The sequence below is a fragment of the Rhinopithecus roxellana genome, chromosome 16 (genome assembly GCF_007565055.1).
Source record: "Rhinopithecus roxellana isolate Shanxi Qingling chromosome 16, ASM756505v1, whole genome shotgun sequence".
NCBI lineage: Eukaryota > Metazoa > Chordata > Mammalia > Primates > Cercopithecidae > Rhinopithecus > Rhinopithecus roxellana.
This window is the reverse complement of record NC_044564.1, coordinates 22,897,849-22,922,415: the sequence shown is the minus strand read 5'-3', so window position 1 is coordinate 22,922,415 and position 24,567 is coordinate 22,897,849. Positions and strand designations below refer to the sequence as shown.

The 24,567-nt window shown below is 41.6% G+C and overlaps 1 protein-coding gene and 1 pseudogene across 1 annotated transcript; both read right to left on the bottom strand.

Moving 5' to 3' along the window:
- Positions 1–11,498: 11,498 nt before the first annotated feature.
- LOC104672616 lies at positions 11,499–12,455 on the bottom strand (annotated as a pseudogene).
- Positions 12,456–22,881: 10,426 nt separating this feature from the next.
- Positions 22,882–23,841, bottom strand: LOC104672608 (olfactory receptor 13C7). The gene has a single exon (XM_010376436.2). It carries the CDS (start codon positions 23,839–23,841, stop codon positions 22,882–22,884), a length of 960 nt encoding a protein of 319 aa, XP_010374738.2.
- Between the last annotated feature and the right edge of the window lie 726 nt (positions 23,842–24,567).

The following is a 24,567-nucleotide window of genomic DNA, read 5'->3' as shown; positions in this document are numbered from 1 at the left end:
GCAATGGTTTTTCTCACCTCTCATCCAGGGTAAATCCAGTATGTTGGTCACCTGTTCCTGGAGCTGGCTCTTTCCCAGGAGAACTTATCTGTCTTTATGTCTTTTCATTTATTTCTAGTTGTTTCTCATGTCTTATCTGCAGGGAAGGCACCTCCTGTCATTTATTCTGACTCTCTGACTACATCCCAGCTTGTCACCACTTGCCTTCCTATTATCTGTTTGATCTCTTTTTGGGAAGGCATCTCATTGCCTGCCCAGGTTCATCTTTTCTCTTTGCACAGTTCTGACTGCCAGAAAGTGTTTCCTCATATTGACACAGGCAGGGAAATCTCTAGGTTTGCCCCTGTGAATGTGATGATGGTTCAGCTTCACTCAAGGATTATGAGTTAATAGGAAGATATCAGACTTAGGCACTGGGGAAACTGACATTCGCCAATCACTCAATGCATGGAAATCATTAAGTCCCTTTTCCTCTCTGGGCCCCAATTTCCACATTGCTCACTTTGGGATAGATTATTTTACAGAATATTCCATCCCAGGGACCAAACGTTCTCATACATTTCTCTCTTGGACTTCCTTTTGCAACACTGAGAAGTGTTTTGTTTCTTGTCCTTCCCCGTGTGCCACTGTATCTGAGGCCAGGGATGGGGCTAAGTCAAGAAGAGTTCGAGTTGTGAGCAAAAAAAAGTTACAAATCTTTAAAAAGTTGCCCCCTTTGTTTTTATCATAAAATATGTTGATAAGGGGCTATAAATTCCAATCTTGTCTGAAAGCAGCAGTCAGATGAGTTAGCACCTGAAATAGGTGAAAGTTACATTTCTTGTCTTTGTTCTGTGTTTGGGCAAAAGCCACAAAGGACCACACATTGCATATATGAAGCAATTTAAATTCCACTCTGTAATGGGGTCTTTTCTAGTCTCTGAAGTGATTTAAAGCTTATAAATTCAAGTCACAAAGTTAAGAAACTTCTTATACATCTGGGATCATGTCCACATGATCCAATTATTCTGAAGTCTCTCCAGAAATAGTTTCTTCCCTCCCTCCTTCTCTTCCTACCAATTCTGTGGTACTGTTGGAAAACATTAGAGAGAAAGGATCATCCTGGCCTTGCCCAAATTAACATGAACCCCCGTCAATGAGCACTCTCACCAGAGTCCATGATAGACCTGGGAGACTGTGAAACCCACCACATGGGAAAAATCCTTGTAGCTCAGTCCCTTTGACCATTTCCAAATTCAGGATCCTAGGGTTGGATGAAAGCCAGCAACCTAGAAGATCTCTTGTCTGTATCCCACCAAATAGGTTCTATTAGGCAGCTGTTACCCAGGCCAGCCTTTTAAAGGGTCATAAATAAACCTGGTCATGGCTCCTACCAGAGAGTTTCAGAGGCACAGCAGCTGTGGACTTCAAAAAGAGCAGTCAATCACAGAAGTGGCATCCTGTTGTGCACAGCTGAGTCTTCTCCTGTGTGTGAGTGCATAAGTATCCTCTGTGCATTTGTGAGAGTACTGCTGGTTTACCACTGGGATCTGGTAAACTCCACTTCTAAGATCCAAAGCTGAGAGCTGTGACTGCCCAGGCAGCAGCCAGAAGCATCTTCAATGTGGATCACTGTTTTCTGATACACTATAGTTTCTTAATCACATTCCAGTTTTCCCTTTCCCATTTAATTCTAATACTGGTGGTGTTGTGATGAGCTCTCATTCCACAGATGTCCTTGGTGTGCAAGAGGAGCCTGCCCAGTGTCAGCAAGAAATAGGACTTGGGCAATCCTTTCCACCTCTTCCACAAATGAATACACCTGCCTTGTACACCAGCTCTAAAAGTCCTAGAATCAAATACATGCCACATTCATAGTCATAAGCCATTATGCCTTGCATTGAATTTTTCTTTTTGTAAGATATATTATATATACAAAAGAGTATAAAAAGCATATGCAGGCCAGGCACGATGGCTCACACCTGTAATCCCAGCACTTTGGGAGGCTGAGGCGGGTGGAATCATGAGGTCAAGAGATAGAGACCATCCTGGCCAACAGAATGGTTTGTATTTTGTAAAAATACAAAAATTAGCTGGGTGTGGTGGCGCATGCCTGTGATCCCAACTACTCAGGAGGCTGAAGCAGGAGAATCACTTGAACTCAGGAGGCGAAGGTTGCAGTGAGCCAAGATGACACCACCGCACTCCAACCTGGCGACAGAGCAAGACTCTGTCAAAAAAAAAAAAAAAAAGCATACGCATACCATTCGAGGAAAAATATGAAAATACACACCATGCACCCCTTACCCAGGTCAAAAATTAGAATGTTCTAGTACCTTAGAAACCCCTCTTACTTCCCTCCTCAATTACATTCCCCTCTCTTCCCTCTCTCCTAGAGGAAACCACTATTCTGACTTCTGTTAACATCTATTAGTTTTGCTTTTTAAAATTTTATATGAATGGAATTATACAGTATATAATCCTTCGTGTGTATCTTTTTATACATCATAACATGTGAGATACATTCACGTTTTTGATGTATCATGTTTTCATATGTACTGCAAGTTTTGCTGCAGAAATCAGTAGCTTGTTTTTTTAATTGTAGTGCAGCATCCCATTAAATAAGTATAATATAATTTATGTATTCATTCTACTGTTGATAGACTTTTGTGCTATTTCCATTTTCTGGCTATTAGTAAAGCTGTTATAAACATTCTTGTATTTGTTTTTGGGTAGAAATTTACCCTTATGTCTCTTGCTTATATAGCAAGAACTGGGATTTCTGAGATACATTTCTTTCATTTTAATAAGCATTTGTTGAGCTCTTACTGTGTGCCAAGCTCTATGGTGGGCAATTGGGGCGATTGCATAGATGTATACCAGACATGTAGCCTGTCTTTAAGGAGCTCGTAGTTTAGAGGAGGAGACTGGTATATCCATAATTCAAATAAGGCTGAGTAAAGTCAGTGCTACCTTTGCATTAGAAGCAACATGTTGTAGGCAGGCCAAGGAAGGCGTCATTAGCCCTCACTTAGAGTCAAGGAAGTCTTCTCAGAAAAAGTGATATTTAAGCTGATCTCCAAATAGTAGCATTTTCATGGTAATAAATGGAGGAGGAGAGGGCATTCTAAACTCAAAACAGCTCAAAGGCAAGGTGTTTGAAAATGTGTGGTTGGTCATTGATGTAGATAATAAGGGCTGGGGTAGTATAATTAGAGGACAGGATGTAAGAAGGAATTTAGTGGTCTATGAAGATTTTGGAAGATCTTAAAGGTTCAGCTAAAGACTCTAGGTTTCCCTCCAGAGGCCCTGAGGGTGAGTACTTTGGATGACAGAAGTGACATCTTTTGCCTGTTTCAAATATAATGAGACCATCAGAAGCCAGTTTTGTCTGTGCCCAAGTAAGCACCATGGTGGCCATATACACCTCGGACTTGCTGGAAAAGATACACCTCGGACTTGCTGGAAAGTGTGCAGTGTGCAAATAAGAGTGCTCCACAGACTGTTGAGGAGGAAGGCGTGGTCTGTGCTGCAGTTTTACGGCGAGATATTACTTGGCTCAATTTCCTTTAGCCCCACCCCTTGCTGCTTGGTGATTCTCCCATGGTTGAAGAGAATTTTGATTTTGTATGAGAATCAGATAATTTAAGAGCTGAGAATAATCTGATATCATTGCACAATTGTGGAGACTGTGAGTCGGGGGGAAGGGTCTTGCCCTGGACAATGCAGGGCATTTGAGGAAGAGCCAGGCTCAGCATCCAAACTTAACTTGTAATGTAATTATTCTGATACTGCCTCTCATAAAATCTTGGACCTATTCACAATTTATTAATGTTAGAAGTCTGGAGCAAATCTACTGAAGTGAAAAGGGCTGGGGCAGAGAAAATGAGTTGGTGAATAATATATTGTAGAAATTACATTCCCCAAACTTACTCAAATGTGATTTCTCCATCTCTGTGTACAACTATGGAGTAATCATTAGGAATTATCATTGAGTGAAGAAGGCAATGTGGAGAAAGTGTGTATTGTGTGCTATCTTTTAGGTAGGAGAATATGAATATATCCATATATTATATTTTTTAAATGGAAAGATAAACCACTAAATTTGAGAAGTGGTTATCTGTTTTTTTTTTTTGTTTGTTTGTTTGTTTGTTTGTTTGTTTTTTTTTGAGACGGAGTCTTGCTCTGTCGCCCGGGCTGGAGTGCAGTGGCCGCATCTCAGCTCACTGACTGCAAGCTCCGCCTCCCGGGTTTACGCCATTCTCCTGCCTCAGCCTCCCGAGTAGCTGGGACTACAGGCGCCAGCCACCTCGCCCGGCTAGCTTTTTGTATTTTTCAGTAGAGACGGGGTTTCACCGTGTTAGCCAAGATGGTCTCAAACTCCTGACCTCGTGATCCGCCCGTCTCGGCCTCCCAAAGTGCTGGGATTACAGGCTTGAGCCACCGCGCCCGGCCTAAGAGAAGTGGTTATCTGTTAAGTGAGGAAGGTAACGGGATGAAGGGGACAAGTATAAACGTTAGATTTCATTAAGTATACCTTCTCTTGTAGATTTGACTTTGATTTTTTTAAATTATTTTTTCTTTTTCTTTTTTTTTTCTTTTTGGAAACAGGATTTTACTCTGTTACCCAGGCTGGAATGCAGTGCTACAATCTTGGCTCACTGCAACCTCCACTTCCTGGACTCAAGCAATGCTACCACCTCAGCCTCCCAAGTAGCTGGGACTATAGGCATGTGCCACCATGCTTGAGGAATTTTTTCTTAAGTTTTACATTTTTATGCAGATAAAGTCTCACTATATTTCCCAGGCTGATTTTGAACTTCTGGGCTCAAGTGATCCTCCCACTTAGCCTCCCAAAGTGCTGGAATTACTGGCATGAGCCTCTGCACTTGGCTGGATTTGACTTTAGAGCCATGCATTTTTATACTTAGAAGATGGTAAAAAGCAAAATTCAAAAGCAAAATGAAATATATAAACCAAATAACTATAAGAGAGAAATTATCCCAACTAACTTTAAAAATCAATAATTTGTACATATCTAGCAGGAATGACCCTAAGGAGAAAAGGAATATAAAACAAAAGAAAAAATAAAAAACAAGAATAAGAAGAAAAGTTCTTTAGAATCTTAAGCTTTTTTCTTTTTTTTTTTTAGTATTCTATTGATGAAGGTAGTATTAGTATTGTTATTCCAAAATTATTTTGTGTGTATATTTGTGGAGTAAATCAAATGATCAATTATGTTAGTGTCACTGAGTATCAAGATTTCTGATATATTGAGAAGCTACACATGTATATTTATTGAGGTTACCTGGAAACTATAGACCTGAATATAAGGTGGAAGTATCAGTGTGAAATTGTCATAGTTTACCTTAAAAAAAAAAAAGAACAAAACTGTATTTTCTAACATTTTCTATAAAAAGGGATTAGAAATGATGACAAATTCAGTAGCAAGGAACACCTTTAGCACTCAGATTATGGTATCTAAATATCATTTTCCAATAAAAGATCCAGAGCTCTTGGAGAAATTGCTGATTCTCAGGCTGGCACAGGAAATAGGAAAGTTGAACCTGAATCGTCTTCTCATCCCAGAAAGCAAGGAAGCCATCAAAGACTATTAGCGGCATGTGAAAAGGACTTAGGAATCATGAGTCATTAACTACAGCTAAAAGAAAACATTTGGCCAGGTGTGGTGGCTCACACTTGTAATCCCAGCACTTTGAGAGGCCAAGGCGGGTGGATCCCTTGAGACCAGGAGTTTGAGACCAGCCTGGCCAACATGGTGAAACCCCATCTCTACTAAAAATACAAAAATTAGCAGGTGTGGTGGTGCACGCCTGTAATCCCAGCTACGTGGGAGGCTGAGGCAGGAGAACCACTTGAACCCAGGAGGCGGAAGTTGCAGTGAGCTGAGATTGTAGCATTGCACTCCAGCCTGGGTCACAGAGTGAGACTCTGTCTCAAAACAAAACAAAACAAAACAAAACAAAAAACTGTTAAGTTTCTCCATCTAACCTCTGGTATGCAGGAAAAGGAGACACATATCATGGGAAAGCAATCAGTAAAATGCAGGCCATGGGGAATTCCCCAGCACAAACAACTCAGTTTCTTACACAGACACACACAGTAAGGAAACAAAGGCAATAAAGGGAAAAATAGATTAAGAGATTTATCCACTTATTATAAGGGACCTTTTAAAGATCTTAAGTTAAACAAATTGAAAAAGAAATATATTTAAAAGACATTTGGGGCCAGGTGCAGAGGTTCTTGCCTATAATCCCAGCACTTTGGGAGGCCATGGCGGGTGGATCACCTGAGGTCAGGAGTTCGAGACCAGCCTGGCCAACATGGTGAAACCCCACCTCTACTAAAAATACAAAAAAAGTAGCTGGGCATGGTGGCGCATGCCTGTAATCCCAGCCACTTGGGAGACTGAGGCAGGAGAATCACTTGAACTAGGAGGTGGAGGTTGCAGGGAGCTGAGATCACGTCATTACACTTTAACCTGGGCTATTGCCCAGAGTGAAACTCTGTCTCAAAAAAAAAAAAAGAAAAAAAAAGGACATTTGGATAAATGTGAATAGTAAGCGAAGAGTTGGTGATATTAACATAATATTTAAAAGATGTGATGCTGGTAATTTAATTATGCTTAAAAGATCATGCCTGTAATCTAATCCCAGCACTGTGGGAGGCTGAGGTGGGCGGATCATTCGAGTCCAGGAGTTTGAGACCAGTCTGGGCACCACAGCAAAATCTGGTCTCTATAAAAAATTTTAAAATTTGCTGGGTGTGGTAGTGCACACCTGTAGTCCCAGCCACTTGGGAGGCTGAGGCGGGAGGATCACCTGAGCCCAAGGAATTTGAGGCTGCAGTTAGCTGTGATCATGCCACTAAGCTTCAGCCTGGGTGACTGAGTGAGACCTTATCTTGAAAAAAAAGAAAAAAAGAGAGTGTCTACCGTTTATTATAGATACACACTAAACTATTTAAAAATGAAATGCTGCTGGGTGCAGTGGCTCCCGACTGTAATCGCAACACTTTGGGAGGCCGAGACGGGCGAATCACGAGGTCAGGAGTTTGAGACCAGCCTGGCCAACATGTTGAAACCCCGTCTCCACTAAAAATACAAAAATGAGCTTGGTGTGGTGGTGTGCGCCTATAATCCCAGCTACTTGGGACGCTGAGACAGGAAAATCGTTTGGACCTGGGAGGTGGAGGTTGCAGTGAGTTGAGATCACGCCATTGCCCTCCAGTCTGGGCAACAGGGTGAGACTCCATCTTGGAAAAAAAAAAAAAAAAATGAAATGCTATCGTGATCTGGGATTTGCTTCAGTATAATTCAGAAGTGGGAGAAGTGAGGAGGTGCATGGCTGAACAAGATATACCATGAGGTGATTATTGAATCTGGATAAAAATACCTGAAGTTAATGATCTATTCTTTCTAATTTTCGTATAGGGGTTTGAACTTCTCCATTATAAAAACATTAAAAATAAGACTTCTTCTAATGTTGTGCCATGTTGCTATTCCTAAGAATATGCCGGTGGGTAATGTGTGTTATTTGTTTAATACACATTGGCTTTCCATCAGCTAATAGATATTAAAAATGGTTTCATTTATATAAATTTTTTTGCATTGTCTTTGTTAAATTTTGGTGTCAGAATACTCATTCCATGCTCAGCAAATACCTACTGAGTATTTAGTGTGTACCAAGCACTGTAATTGCTATGAAGAGTAGAAAAATAAATGGGACAGATGTAGTTACTGTCCTCAAGGAGTTAACTGTTATGCATAAAATGATTTGGCAAGGTCTCCATATTATTTTATCCTATGAAAACCACAGATAACACAGAAATTATCCATTCTTTGAAAGTTTGGGGTCATGTTTTTGACCATTTTTTCAACTTTCCGTGGGTAATGGAATCAGCAATTCAGCATCAAGAATTGATTAGACTTTATGGGTCTTTGCAGTTCATTATTTTTCACTATATTGTATACGCTGTGTCTCCCTCATCCTTGCAGTCATTTATTTTTAACTCTTTGTTGAGAGAATTTCTTAAATCAAATTTCTTGTTCAAAACAAAATTAGAGAGGTGTGTACTTTCTTCGTTTTCACATAATGGCAAATGTCTTTTTAACCTTCATGCCTGTGCAATGGTCGTCTGTGTGTAGAACTTCTGACCCTTAACCCATTTCCCTCAGAGCTCTGTGAACATTGTTCCACGGACTTCTACATATAGGACTGCAGAGCAGAAGGCCAGTGGCAGTCAGATCCTTATTCCTTGTTAGGTAATCTGTTTTCTTCTATGGAAAAGTCTAGAAATATCCTGCTACATATGGAAATCAAAACATATCCTTGGATCTAGATAAGGTATCTATTTTGCCACAGTTCTTACCTAGTGGTGAACTGTTTATGAACAAAAGACCTAAAATTTATCTTTTTTTCTTTAATTTTTCCGTAGTTTATTGGGGTACAGGTGGTATTTGGTTACATGAGTAAGTTCTTTAGTGATTTGTGAGATTTTGGTGCACCCATCACCAGAGCAGTAGACACTGCACCCTATTTGTAGTCTTTTATCCCTCGCCCCACTCCCACCCTTCCCCCCAAGACCCCAAAGTCCATCGTATCACTCTTATACCTCTGCATCCTCATAGCTTAGTTCCCACATATCAGTGAGAACATACAATGTTTGGTTTTCCATTCCTAAGTTACTTCATTTAGAATAATAGTCTCCAATCTCATCCAGGTAGCTGTGAATGTCGTTAAAGCATTCCTTTTTATGGCTGAGTAGTATTCCATTGTATATATATCACAGTTTCTTTATCCACTCGTTGATTGATGGGCATTTGGGTTGGTTCCACAATTTTGCAATTGCGAATTGTGCTGCTATAATCATGCGTGTGTAAGTATCTTTGACCTAAAACTTCTGTTTGAGGAAATGTTTCTTTTTTGGTTTTAAACATTATTTGTTTTCATCTGCTCTATTTTCTTCTTATGAATTTCATAATGGGTTCCTCTGGTTTATCTTCCATGCCTCTAATTTTTTCTCAAACAGCTTAAACCTCCTTGTCTTTTTTTCCCCTTTAAGTCTAGGAGAGCAGCCTATGTAACAAACTTGCACATCCTGCACACGTACCCCTGAACTTAAAATAAAAGATTTTTAAAAAGTTATTTGTTTGTTTGTTTATTTATTTATTTGTTTATTTATTTTGAGATGGAATCTCGCTCTGTTGCCCAGGCTGGAGTACAATGGCCCGTTCTCAGCTCACTGCAAGCTCCGCCTCCCGGGTTCACGCCATTCTCCTGCCTCAGCCTCCCGAGTAGCTGGGACTACAGGCGCTTGCTGGTATGACTGGCTAAGTTTTTGTATTTTTAGCAGAGATGGGGTTTCACTGTGTTAGCCAGGATGGTCTCGATCTCTTGACCTCGTGATCCACCTGCCTCAGCCTCCCAAAGTGCTGGGATTACAGGCGTGAGCCACCGTGCCTGGCCAAAATGTTGTTTTTAATTTAAAAATTCCTTTTAAGATTTGTCTTAAATACTATCTATTGAATTGTATTTGTTCAAAAATTGTGAACTTTTTTTCCAAGAAAATGTTCTTATCGCTCAGATATCTTTTCTCCTAGCCTCTTTTTTTATAGACAACTCTTGTTTTATTGATTCAAAAGCCTCTTTAATTCCATTGATAAAACTACTGAAAATTTTCTTTAACATTTTCACCATCTCCCCACGTTAACTGATTTTCAGCAAAGGCTGTTTGTTTGTTTATTTATTTTTTATTTATTTATTTTTTTGAGACGGAATCTCACACTGTTGCCCAGGCTGGAGTACAGTGGGGCGATCTTGGCTCACTGCAAGCTCCGCCCCTCCCAGGTTCACACCATTCTCCTGCCTCAGCCTCCCGAGTAGCTGGGACCACGGGCACCCGCCACCACACCGGGCTCATTTTTTGTATTTTTAGTAGAGACGAGGCTTCACTGTGTTAGCCAGGATGGTCTCGATCTCCTGACCTCGTGATCCGCCTGCCTCGGCCTCCCAAAGTGCTGGGATTACAGGCGTGAGCCACCGCGCCCGGCCAAGGCTGTTTATTTTTTTTATGTTTTTGAGATGGAGTCTTGCTCTGCTGCCCAGGCTGGAGTGCAGTGGCACGATCTCAGCTCACTGCAGCCTCTGCCTCCCGGGTTCCAGTGATTCTCTTGTCTCAGCCTCCCGGGTAGCTGAGATCACAGGCACATGCCACCACGCCTGGCTAATTTTTGTATTTTTAGTAGAGATGGGGGTTTCACCATGTTGGCCAGGCTGGTCTCGAACTCCTGACCTCAGGTGATCCGCCCGCCTCAGCCTCCCAAAGTGCTGGGATCTTTATTTTAATTGTCAGTTTGTTTCTATGGGGTTAAAAGTTTATGTCAGAAATTTTCTATTCTGCTGATCCTTTTAACTGGACTTCTAGACTGATCACTATTTGGAGCCGACTTGGAATTCCTCACAATCATGTGGGTGATTCTTAGATGTTCCCTGGTGGGCATTGTTTCTGTCTTCCTCTGACTACTATGTGGCCTCAGGGATTCTTCAGTGGAAAACAAGTGATGGCTGCCACTTGGCTGCATGCTTGGTTAAGCCAGGTCAGGTGGTTAATACAATTTATTTGATCCTCCTGGACTTTCCTCGGTTTTCGCATTACTCTGATGGCTCATGAGAGGCCACTGGTATCCAGGACAGAGTCCAGGGATGAATGATATCTTCCAAAAGGAAAAAGAAAAGAGGCCTGTGCCCTTGACCCTTGCATCAGTTTTGCCACACCTTCCTTACTCCCCTCTCTTCTCCAAGACCATGATTTTCTGGTGAGGACTCTGAGTGAGGACGAGAGAGAGAGACAAAGCTACAGGTTAATTTATGAAGATACAGAGACAGAAAAATTCAGCAAACAGTTTAAAGAATTTATATGACAAGGAGAAAAAAAAATGAGGAGAAAGATAAAACTGTTATTTAATATGGAGTAGGAAGAGCTTGAAAGGTAACATAAAAGTAAGGACCCACAAGAGTTTCTATATTGTTTTAAAAGTGCTCACTTATCTTTTCAACAAATGTGTTGATTCAAATTACTTCTCTGGGATCTGGGAGTAGTCCAGAAGCCAAAAATAGCCAATCTGGTCAGAAAGCAGCAGCCAAATATGTTCAAATATGTTCAAAGAAAGAAGCCATGGAGCAATTGAATCAAAGACCTACAGACTAGAGCTTTTCATTCATCCAACAATAAAAATGTGAAGAGTTACTTTTGCTTGACATCAATTCGTTCAGTATCTGTCACGGAGAATGAGAACTACAAGGTTAGACAAACAAGAACATACTTTGGTGGAGCTGCATTAAATGTTTCCTGTTTCTACAGAGCCCTTCTATGTAATGAGATTCTGTGTAATGAGATTACCTATGTAACCCTTGATCTACTTGGTCTTTCATCTTGTCCTCTGAGACTCTCAGGTGGGAGCAGTCAGGAAGCACAGAGCCATCAGGACCCCTCCACTATCACTGTGGGAAGTGTTTCTGAAATACCAGGCTTCTCACAGCGGCCTTCACGTCCTTGTTCCTCAGGCTGTAGATGATGGGGTTGAGCATGGGGGTCACCACCCCATAGAAAAGGGAAATGAGTTTGTCTGCAAGGTCCTGTTTGTCTGCTCCCAGCAGGTCCTTAGACTTGGGCTTCCCATACATGAAGAGGATGGTCCCGTAGAAGACGATCACGACAGTGAGGTGGGCAGAGCAGGTAGAGAAGGCCTTTTTCCTCCCCTCAGCTGAGGGGATCCTCAGGATGGTGGCAATGATGAAGACATAGGAGAAAGTGATGAGCAGAACTGGGACCCCCAGGAAGATCACATTGGCCACTCCCATACTGATCACATTGACAGAGATATCAGCACAGGTCAACTTCAGGACAGCCAGAATCTCACAGGTGAAGTGGTTGATGATGTTGTCTCCACAGAAGGGCCTCATTGCAAGGGATGTCTGCACCATGGAAGCAGTGCTTCCAGCTACCCAGGAGCTGGCAGCCATGGGCACATAAGTAGCTTTGCTCATGACTTCAGAGTACCTAAGGGGGTTGCAGATGGTCACGTAGTGATCAAACGCCGTCACGCTCAGGAGAACACACTCTGTGGCTCACATGGCAAAGGAGAGGAACATCTGCACTGCACAGGCTGAGAAGGAAATGGTTTTCCTGGGAGTCAGGAAGCTATTAAGGATGAGCGGGACTGAGGAGGTTGTATAGCAGATGTCTAGGAAGGAGAGGTTCCCCAGGAAGAAGTACATGGGTGTGTCCAAGCGGGAGTCAAGGATGGTCACCAGGATGAGGACCCCATTGCCCAGCAGGATCACCAGGTACATCAGCAGGATGAGCATGAAGAATGTCTTCTCCAGCTTTGGATGGGCAGACAGGCCCAGGAGAACGAACGCTATCACAGGGGAGGTCTGATTGCAACTGACCATGGTGTCTATATGTCACTTGCACGAACTCAGAGGGCCAGCTCCATGATTCTCTGATGCCTAAAGTGCCCAGACAGCCAGTGAGGAAGCCCAGACTTGCTGAGCAATTGGAGAACATCTCTGACAATTCAAAGGGTTCTCTATATTGCTTTAAATAAAATGCAGGAATTTGATCAAAATCTACTTGGTGGTATTTGGCCACCCCATAGAGAGGTTTCAAATGTCACCTGATTAGATTTAATTTTCCTCATCATATTTAAGACAGGCATCACACATTTACTTCAAGTTACATGTGTGGATGATTCACTTTGCTCAATTTTGGCAAGAAATGTTATATTCGATTTGTATGTTTTTTCCCCTTGAGACCTAGGACTGGTAGAAAAAACTGGTATGCCTCATCCCCAATCCCTGACCATTCTGCTCTGTGAGCACTTTTTAAAATTATTATTATTATTTGAGACAGAGTCTCACTCCATTACCTAGGTTGGAGTGCACTAGGGCAAATACAGCTCATAGCAGCCACAACCTCCAGGCTCAAGCGATCCTCCTGCCTCAATCTCCCAGGTAGCTGGGACCACATGCCTGTGCCACCACACCTGGCTAATTTTTAATTTTTTGTCAAGACGAGGTGTCACTTTGTTGCCCAGGCTGGGCTTAAATTCCTGGACTCAAGCAATCCTGCCACCCTGGCCTCCCAAAGTGCTGGGATTACAGGCGTGAGCCACGGCACCCGGCCTGTGAGCACTTTAAGATGCTCTCTGCCTCCTCTTTTCTAGATCACTTCTGAGATCTACAGAACCCTGGGCTATTTGTCCATTCACTCACTCACTTGCCAGACTCTTCTGGAGCACGTATTAATAGGACTGGCATTTGCCAACCAATCAATGCATGGGAATCATGAAGTTCTTTTTCTTCTCTGGAACTTCATTTCCCGATGCTTACTTTGGAATAGATTATTATCAGAGATATTCCATCCCAGGGACTAAATGGTCTCATGGATTTCTCATTCTTGGACTGTTGCACCATGGAGACATCCTTTTCTATTTCCTTCAAAATTCCCCCTGTGCCACTTAGTCACCAGGTATGCTACCGGGGATGGAGCTGGGCCCACAAGAGTTTCTATATTCTTTTAAAAGTGCTCGCTTACCTTTTCAACAAATGTGTTGATTCAAATTTACTTCTCTGGGCTCTGGGAGTAGTCCAGAAGCCAAAAATAGCCAATCTGGTCAGAAAGCAGCAGCCAGATGAGTTAGTGCCTGAAATGGGTGAACGTTTTCTTGTCTTTGTTCTGTGTTTTGGTAAAATCCACAGAAACCATTCATTGCTCATACAAAGCCACTTAAATCTCATCCTGCTATTGGGATTATTCTAGTCCTTGAAGTCATTTAAAGTTTGGAAATTCAAGTTACCAAGTCAAGAAACTTCTTATACATCTGGGATTATGTCCCCGTGATCCAATTACTCTGAAGTTTCTCCAGAAATACTTTCTTCTCTCTTCCCTCTCTTCCTACCCATTTTACTGGGCTATTGGAAAGTATCAGAGAGGAAGGATCACCCTAGCCCTCCCCAAAATAACAAGAACCCCCAGTCCATGAGAACTGTCACCAGAGTCCATGATAGATCTGGGGGAATATGAAACCACACAGGACAAATCCTTGTGGGTTAGTCCCCTTGGCCATTTACAAATTCAAAGGGTTTAGGATCTCACGTTTGGATGAAAGCCAGTGACCTAGAAGATCTCTTGTCAGCATCCCACCAAATAGGTTCTGTTAGGCAGTTCCTACCCAGACCAGACCTTTAAAGGGTCATAAGTGAATCTGGTCATGGCTTCTACCAGAGAGTTTCAGAGGCAAGGCAGCTGTGGACTTGAAAAAGAGCAGTTGATCACAGAAGTGGTGTCCTGTTGCCAACAGCTGAGTCTTTTCCTGTGTGTGTGTGTGCATGAGTATACTATATCTGTGCATTTGTGAGAGCATTGCTGATTTACCACTGGGATCTAGTAACCTCCACTTCTGAGATCCAAAACTGAGATCCAAAACTGAGGCAGCAACCAGAAGCATCTTCAATGTGGATCACTGTTTTCTGATACACTGTAGTTTCTTAATCACATTCCAGTTTTCCCTTTCCCATTTAATTCTAATACCAGAGATGGCAGGTGGCCCATACGATGAGCTCTCATTCCACAGATGTTCTTGGTGTGCAAGAAGAGCCTGCCCAGTTTAGCAAAAACGCTTGGGCAATCCTGACCACCTCTTTCACAAATGAACATGCCTGTCTTATACACAAATGAACATGCCTGTCTTCTAGCTCTAAAAATCCTAGACTCAAGTACATGCCACATTCATAGTCATAAGCCATTTTGTCTTGCATTGAATTTTTTTCTTTTTGTGAGATATACATACAAACGAGTGTAAAAAGCATATGTAAACCATTCAAGGAAAAATAAGAAAATATACTACCATGTCCCCCTCCTCCACTCAGGTTAAAATTAGGATGTTCCAGAACCTTAGAAGCCCCTCTTATTTCCTTATCCAATTATATTTCCTTATTCCCTCCCTTCCAGAAGTGACCATTATTTTGACTTCTATGGAAATCATTTTGTGGTAGGCAGAATCTTAATGATCCCCACATGATCACACAATTCCCTTCGTGCGGTGATCAAATACTAACCTAGGTACTGCTGTGAAGGGATTTTGTCAATGTAACTAAAGTTCCAAATCAGTTGTCTTTAAGATAGAAGATTATCCAGCGAGGTCTGACCTAATCAAGTGAGCCCTTTAAAAACAGTTTTCTCTGGTTAGTAGCAGGAGAAGCCAGATTCAAAGTGTGGGAAGGATTCCACATGCTGTTTCTTGATTGTGAGATGGAGGGAGCCACGAACAAGAACCAGAGAGCTGCCACAAGGAGCTAAGCATGACCCCTGGCGATGGCCAGTAAGGAAACCGGGACCATAGTCTAAAAAACACAAGGAATTGAATTCTGCCACCACTAGCAATGAGCTTGAAAGCTGACATCTTCTCAGAGCGCCGCCTAACTCACCCAACCTTCTCACTTCCGGAACTGTGAGCTACTAATGAGGTGTTTCACACTGCTGATAGTGGGGTGGTTTGTTATGCAGCAAAAGAAAGCTAATATATATTCCCTTCATTTCCTTCACAGTTTGACCTTCTACAATGTACTAGTGTACAATGGATTGTTCCATTTTGAAAAATAGAGTAATAATTACAAACCTAGCTTTTAAAACAATACATTTAAGGGGTACAAGTGAAGTTTTGTTACACAGATATACTGAGTTATGGTGAAGTCTGGGTTTTTAGTGCAACCATCACCCGAAATAATGTACATTATGCCAATTAAGTAATTTCTCCTCCCTCAGCCCCCGTCACCATCCCACACTTCCAAGTCTCCAGTGTCAATTATTCCACACTTCATGTCCATGTGGACACACTGGTATTTGACTTTCTGTTTCCGGGCTGCATAACTTAAAAGACTGGCCATCCAACATGGCCAGTTCCATCCATGTTGTGCAAAATACATGGTTTCCTTCTTTTCTATGTCTAAAGAGTACTCCATTGTGTATATAGACGACATTTTCTTTATCCAATCATCTGTCTATAGATTCTTAGATTGATTGCGTCTTTGCTGTTGTGAATAATGCTGCAATAAATGTACCAATGTGGGTATCTTTTTTTACATAATTAATTCTTTTCCTTTATGTGGATACCAGTACTGGGTATCCACATAAAGGAAAAGAATTAATTATGTAATGGCAAAACCCCATCTCTACTAAAAACATAAAAATTAGCTGTGCATGCCTGTAATCCCAGCTACTTGGGAGACTAAGGCAGGAGAATCACTTGAACCCAAGAGGCAGAGGTTGCAGAGAGTGAAGATCACACCATTGCACTACAGCCTGGGCAATAAAAGCGAAACTCTGTCTCAAAAAAAAAAAAAAAAAAAAAAAAAATTCATTGTGTGAAAAAGTAGATTGAACAGTAGTTCTATTTTTAGTTCTTTGAGAAATCTCGATACTGCTTTCCATTGAGGTTGTACTGACTTGCCTTCCCAGCAACAATGTATAAATGTTTCCCTTTTTTCACCTCCTCACTAACATCTGTTGTTTTTTGACTTTTTAATAATAGTCATTCTGACTGACAAATCTAGCTTTTTGATTGAAAAAAAAAATATTGCCACTATTTTGGGGAAGACTCACCTGAGAATCTAAGCTGTCAGTTTCAATAGTCCCTTCTGTGTAAGTCAGACAGTGCTGTAGTGTGGCCAGGTACCAGACATCTGGCAGAAATATCATCAGAGAGAGTGGATTGTTTTATGTTTCCTGCTTCTAAGCTCTGAGTATGGTCCTCTTCCCACTCTTGGGAATAGATCAAAGCAGAATACTCTCTGGAGTGGAATGAGTGTCCTCCGCTAACCCAGTCAGCAAGACACAGAGAGAGAAGAGGGCATTTTATACATGCATGGCCAAGACAAGGCCAGTGCAGGAAAGAATGTGGGCCAGGCTGTCTGGGGCATTCTGTCCTCAAATTAATCACTGTAGGCAGCAGGGGCCTATGAACGAGAGCCCTTGACATGCCTGTCTCTGGAGTCGTAGGGCTGCCCTCTGGGCTGGCTGCCTTCTCTGCAGGGTGTACAACTGTCATGCCAGGATCTCCTTTTACTGTCCCGGGGACTCCTTACACCTCTTTTATGGGTTGGAACTTCTGTTTCCTTTGTCAATTTCTTTCTATTTCTTGGTTTAATCTCTTATTTTGATAGAGCACTTTCTTGAATAACTTCTTTTTCTTTTTTGAGATGGAATCTCATTCTGTCACCCAGGCTGGAGTGCAGTGGCACAATCTTGGCTCACTGCAACCTCCGCCTCCCTGGTTCAAGTGATTCTCCTGCCTTAGCCTTCTGAGCAGCTGGGATTACAGGTGCATGCCACCACACCTGGCTAACTTTTGTATTTTTAGCAGAGACGGGATTTTGCCATGGGCGCCAGGCTGGTTCTGAACTCCTGACCTCAGAAGATCCACCCACCTCAGCCTCCCAAAGTGCTGGGATTACAAGCATGAGCCACTCACCCAGCCTTCAATAACTTCTTGAGAAAAAGTGTATTGTATACACATTTTTGAGATCTTATGTGTCTGAACATATTTTTATTTAACCTCCTGACCGATAATTTGGTGGGTGTCTTAACCAGGGTTCTCGAGAGGAATCGTACTAATTGTGTGTGTGTGTGTGTGTGTGTTGTAAGGAACTGGCTCATCTGATTATGGAGGCTGACAAGTCCCCAGATTTGTAGTCAGCAGGCTGGTTGGCCAGGAGAGCTGATGAAAAAACTAATGTCCCAGCTCAAAGGCAGGAAAAGTTCCCTCTTACTCATCCTTTTTGTTGTATTCAAGCCTTTCACTGATTTAATGAGGCTTAGTACATTAGGGAGGACAATCTGCTTTACTCAATCTATGCATTTAAATGTTAATCTCATCCAGGTGCTCCCTCACAGACATATCCAGAATAATATTTGACCAAATATCTGGGCACTCCATGACCCAGTCAAGTTGACACATAAAATTAATCATCACAGTAGTGTGTGAAATTCTAGGAACTTATTGGAAATCATCTTCCTTCTGAATTTGAAGGTAATTCTGGTGCAATCAGAAGCCATTTTGATTCTTGATCTTTTATGCTAATTTTTTTTTACTCTATGAAAGAGTAAAGTACCCATGCTCTCAACTGTGGCTGTTTTCTGCCAGTCCAGAGAGCCATGATTTTACCCTCTACAGAGAATAAAACTTTTGTTGAGGTGGGCAAGAGATAGTTGACTAATGTCATGGAATGAATGAAGGGGTGTAGGGACTCTGTTTCTTACATATTTGTCACCTAGTCTTCCTTTTTTAGCAGTGCTTCCTTCACCCTGGTCCTAGAGGTACTTGGTGTAATGAGTTTCTCTGTGCTACAAATCTAGTTGTTGCCAGTTATTATGGTTTGAATGCCCCCTCAAAAACTCATGGTGAAATTTAATTGCCATGGTAACAGGGCTGAGAGATGGGACCTTTAAGAGGTGATTAAGCCAAGAGGGCTCAGCCTTCATGAATGGATTAATGCCATTATTGCAGGCGTGAGTTACTGCAGGAGTTTGGCCTCGTTTCTCTCCTTGTTTCACGTATTTGCTTGTTCTTTCACCTTCTGCCATGGGATGATGCAACATGAAGGCCTTCACTGGATGCCAGTGCCATGCTCTTGGACTTCACAGCCCCCAGAACTATAAGCCAAATAAATGTCTATTATTTATAAATTATGCAGTCTCAGATTTTCTGTTAAAGCAGCAGAAAATGGAGTAAGACACTTATCTTTCCAAGATTCTGGCTTGGGATTTGGCTCTGTCAGATCTGCTATGGCAATTAGCACTAGTTCATCTGCTTCCTAACTTTCACAATGTTCTCACTGTTGATGTCTTACTTCTTCTCCTTAACCTTGTGAATTTTATTGGAAAGAAAGAAAGACTATAGTTTTTATGGGTTTAGGAGGAATGAAATTAGATGCATGTGTTCAGTTATCCTTTATGCAATCTTGAGTCCATAAATTTTCTAACATCCTATTTATTTTCATAATTGTTTATTGCTTATTTCTCTCCTGTTAGAATATAAGTTTTACAGAGATAAGTTTTTTTCTGTATTATTTACAGATGTTTCCTTAGTATAAAAATAGGGCCTCGCTCACAACTGACTCTCAATACATAGATGCTGAATAAATGAATGAATGAATGTGTGGCCTACCCTCATTTTCCTCTGATTTTGTCCCATGTTTGCTCTTTTTTTAAAAAATTATATTTGTCCTATCTTTTTGAACTTCTATTTTTGTAAACGTTGTAAATGTCCATAACATATTGGTACAGTAGAATACCTATATACTTTATAAATCAATAAACAAATACAGTTTAAATTGTAAGGAAGCATGATATTAAAATCTTGGAGACCATGGACCCCAGATATGTAGTTTTTGACTGTGACTCCATCCTTCCAAATATTTAACAAACTTCTTTTTTCTAAGTGGCTCTTACATATTGGAAACGTCTATTTCGAGCAGAGCAGGCATGCAGAATTCAGGACTTTGGACCCCATTTAGAGGTGATCTGCCAGCTTCCTTCTTGACTGCATCATGTGCCCTTCTTTGCCAAAGTCCCCTGGTGAGCAGGGCCCTATGACTGCCCTCATCACGATTTAGGAAAGTCATTCCCAAGCTGCAAGATGCCCTGAGGTTCCAGTCTGGAATCTTTCTTTCCAGGCTTGAATTTATCTTGCAACTCTTTCCTAGCCCACTGCCACCCAGTGCCTCACTCCCAGACTCAGATCTCCTGAAGGAAGCTCAGGAACAAGCGAGAGAAAAGCGAGAGAAAACAGCCCACATCATCACCTCAACTGTTATGATCAGCCCCAGTACTCCCAGACACACACCACTGGACAGCTTGATTGAATTCTGCCCTTTATAGAAGCTGTGCTCAATGTTAACTCCTGACATCATTATGTGTGTATAACTTAAAGCCATCTCCAAACATTTCTGGAATGAGGAGACAGTACATAGAAGAAGGAGATACAGGTATAAAATCAATGAAGCTAGGTAAAAAATCTATAGCTGTTAATTTGAATTGTATGTATGTATGATTTATGTATTTGATCTAAATCTAAATATATATTTATATATCATGCATACATATAATTCAATTATTATATTATATAGTTTTCATAGCTCTTTCCACTGAAACATTTAGAAACCATGGGAAACTCAATAGTAACCCTAGCACCCAGATTATACTTCTAAATACCATTCCCCATTAAAGGAAAAAAGGAGCTCCTTAGACAAAATAGTTGTTTCAGGTCTGGGAAGGAAGTGTGAATATTGAGCTTGTAATATCTTGACATACAGATAGTGGGAAGTCATCAAAGATACTAGCGTCATGCAAAAGGTCTCAGAAGCCATGAGCTCATAACTCCGCCCCCAAAAAAAAAAACTTAAGTAACTAGATCTAATCACCAATGTACGGGAAACAGAAAGACAGACACCACAGAACTGCAATCAGCAAAATCAGACTGTGGTAAACTTTATATAGTTTCCTATAATGAGAAACTAATCCTTCCAAAAAAAATCTAGCCTAAAAGCAGGGTGCTGGTGGTAGGAACAGAGATAGAGGGAAAGATAGAAAAAGGGAGGGGGAAATGTAGATTGAAAGAGACTGTGCTGGTCCATTCTCACACTGCTAATAAAGACATACCTGAGACTGGGTGATTTATAAAGGAAAGAGGTTTAATTGACTCACAGTTCAGCATGGCTGGGGAGATTTCAGGAAACTTACAATCATGGCAGAAGGGGAAGCAAACATGTTCTTCTTCACATGGCAGCAACAAGGAGAAGTGCCAAGCAAAAGGGGGAGAAGGCCCTTATAAAACCATCAGATCTCATGAGAACTCATTCACTATCATGAGAACAGCATGAGGGTAACCACCCCCATGATTAAATTACCTCACACCAGGTCCCTCCCATGACATCCCACAACACATGGAGATTATGTGAACTACAGTTCAAGGTGAGATTTGGGTGGGTGGGGACACAGCCAAACCATATCAGAGACAAATCACAATGTATAATGTTATTTGGATCCTGGTTCAATTTAAAAATTGAAATAAATAACTTATAAGGCATTTCTGGAAATATAAATGCTGGAAAATTGATGATATCAAGAATTATTGAGTTTTAGGTGATTTATATGTTAAATATTAAATGGCACTTTATAGTTTTACAAGAGTACTAATCTTTTTTGGATATAAATACTAAAATATTTCAAGATGGAATGTTATTACCATCTGGGATTTGCTTTAGAATAATTAAGGAGAGGAAGAAATAATCCACAGGGTTATCAGAAGAACAAGATTGGCCATAAGCAGCACAGAAAGAAAAACTCTGCATATTCTCACTTATTTGTGGAAGCTAAAAGAACAATTGAACCCACGGAGATGGAGAGTAGAATGATGGTTATCAGAGGCTGGGAATGGTGATGAGAGGGTAGAGGGGAAGTGGAGATGGCTTATGGGTACAAAAAATAGAATAAATAAGAACTAGTATTTGATAGCACAACAGGGTGACTATAGTCAAAAATAATTTAATTGTACATTTAAAAATAATTAAAAGAGTATAATTGGATTGTTTGTAACACAAAGGATAAATGCTTGAGGTGATGGATACCCCATTTACCCTGATGTGATTATTACACATTGCATGCCTGTATAAAAATATCCCATATACTCCATAAATATATATAGCTACTGTGTACCCAGGAAAATTTAAAAAATTAAAAATTGTGCACACACACACACACACACACACACACCAGCCATGAGCAGATCATCTTTGGATCTGGAAGATAAATACCTGTTATTCTTTCTACAGGATTAAATTTTCCCATAAAATAAAAGAAAAACCTTCTCCAATACCTAGCCTAAATATTGCAGCCTTTATTTCTGTTTCATGTAGGTCTGGTCCTCTTTGTGCATTTGCTTTATCATCTCTCTCTGCAGACCAGCTTTCTCTTCTTTGCTAGACATAGGGCCACATTCGTGCCCTCTTTACATGGTCTAACAGTTCAAGAGCTTTGTGCCAACTATGAGGTGTCTCTATGACCAAATTCCAAATTCCCTGGAGAGAAAATATGATTTGCCCAGTTTGGGTCAACTCGCCAATTATCTGTAGCCAAAGGAGAGAGCATGACTGTCCTCTCAGCAGGGGCTAAGGGAAGATACATTCTGCTTCAGGCAAAACATTTCAGCTAATGTGCCACAGGCTACAGATGTACGAAGCTCAGAGTCCTCTTGGGATTACTAAGCAGAACCTGTGGTGACCTAAGCCCCCAGGTGAATTGCCTTCAGCCATGAAAAGACTCATCTACTCACCCCAGGGTGCCTACACATCCCATTATTTTCAATGTGCTCCATGGCAAGACACAGGTTGGGAAGCACTGTGCTAGGGAGGTGGGCAGGGTCATGAAGTTCTGTCCCACGGTGTCTTCAGTGCCTCCTTTCAAGAGTAGAATCTTGGCTTTACATTTTTGTAACACAGAGGATGTTTTTCCCAAAACAGAGGAACCATCTGCTCACAAAGGTGAATTCAGACTAGAACAATGGAGAAACAGAAAAATCATTCCTTGTATACCCAGCAGCATTCTGCTTCCATCCCCTCAAGCCACACTTCCCCTGGGTTCTAGGTTTCAATATTTTAATTGGGTCCAATCACAGCTAAAGTGCTCTATTACATAAGTACTTCAATTTTCGGGTAGTCATTCTTCACATGTATCTTCTTTAGGGAACATTCTCTTCTGAGATTTGTGGGTAAAAGCAACCAAGAGGCAAAGAGTTACAGGGACATCTGTTCCCCCAAAACATCAAAAGGCAAAGCGTTTCTGAAATACCAGGTTCCTCACAGCAGCCTTCACATCCTTGTTCCTCAGGCTGTAGATGATGGGGTTGAGCATGGGGGTCACCACCCCATAGAAAAGGGAAATGAGTTTGTCAGCAAGGTCTTCTTTGTCTTCCCCCAGCGGGTCCTTAGACTTGAGCTTCCCATACATGAAGAGGATGGTCCCATAGAAGATGATTATGACAGTGAGGTGGGCAGAGCAGGTAGAGAAGGCCTTTTTCCTCCCCTCAGCTGAGGGGATCCTCAGGATAGTGGCAATGATTAAGACATAGGAGAAAGAGATGAACAGAACCGGGACTCCCAGGAAGATCACGTTGGTCACTCCCATACTGATCACATTGACAGAGATATCAGCACAGGTCAACTTCAGGACAGCTAGAATCTCACAGGTGAAGTGGTTGATGATGTTGTCTCCACAGAAGGGCAGCCTCATTGCAAGGGATGTCTGCACCATGGAAGCAGTGCTTCCAGCTACCCAGGAGCTGGCAGCCATGGGCACGTAGGCAGCCTTGCTCATGACCACAGGGTATCTAAGGGGGTTGCAGATGGCCACGTAGCGATCACACGCCATTAAGCTCAGGAGGACACACTCTGTGGCTCCCATGGCAAAGGAGAGGAACATCTGCACTGCACAGGCTGAGAAGGAGATGGTTTTCCTGGGGGTCAAGAAGCTGTCAAGGATGAGGGGGACTGAGGACGTTGTATAGCAGATGTCTAGGAAGGAGAGGTTCCCCAGGAAGAAGTACATGGGTGTGTGCAGGTGGGAGTTGGACACAGTCACCAGGATGAGAACCCCATTGCCTAGTAGGATTGCCATGTACATCAGCAGGATGAGCACAAAGAATGTTTTCTCCAGGTTTGGATAGGCAGAGAAGCCCAGGAGAACAAACTCTGTCACAGAGGCTGTCTGGTTGGCACTTACCATGGTGTATCTCCTCTGTCAACTGAAGGAAATACTTAGAGGTCCAAACTCAACATTCCTTGCCTTGCATAGGACCAGTGCATCTGGACTGGGGTTCCAGTCTGGTTAAGAGAATAGAAAATAGTTTTGAAAGTCCACAATATTTATGTATTTCCAAGAAAAAAGAGACAACAAAATAAAAAATTATTTGGGGGACACAGGACACCAAATGCACAAGGTTTAAAATGATGACTCTGATAATGTAACACATGTGATCAGTGACAAAAACACGTAACACATTCATTTAGGGGGGCTATATCCTACAAGGCAATTTACCTCATTAAACTTTGATCAGAAAAGTGACTTAAAGTTTGCTCCATGGTCCCCCAACTTTGTGCCAAATACTAGTGACTTGATTACTTGTGAATCCTCACCTTATAACTATTTCCTCTCATTAAACAATTTTTATGTAAAACAAACTCTGGTTGTTGCCCGAGATCTTTTTCATGGGAAACCCCAGCCCTAGCTGGGTCTTTCAGGAAAAGAGGAGACTGGACATGGAGAGATGCAAGGGAAAGGGAAGATGGTTCCAAGGTAACTTCATGCTCTGGAAATTTCAATATGTCTCTAATATTTGAATCTGATGTTTCATGAAGATAAATAGAAGGCTGTCCCCAGAAACCCATAGTGGCTCACAATTTCTGGAGCTCTACTTTTCTTTGGTAACTAAGGCAGTCGGGGTGAGTGTCT

Excerpts from the sequence above, each read along its gene's own strand:
- LOC104672608 (XM_010376436.2), bottom strand. The coding sequence starts at position 23,841 with ATGGTAAGTGCCAACCAGACAGCCTCTGTGACAGAGTTTGTTCTCCTG.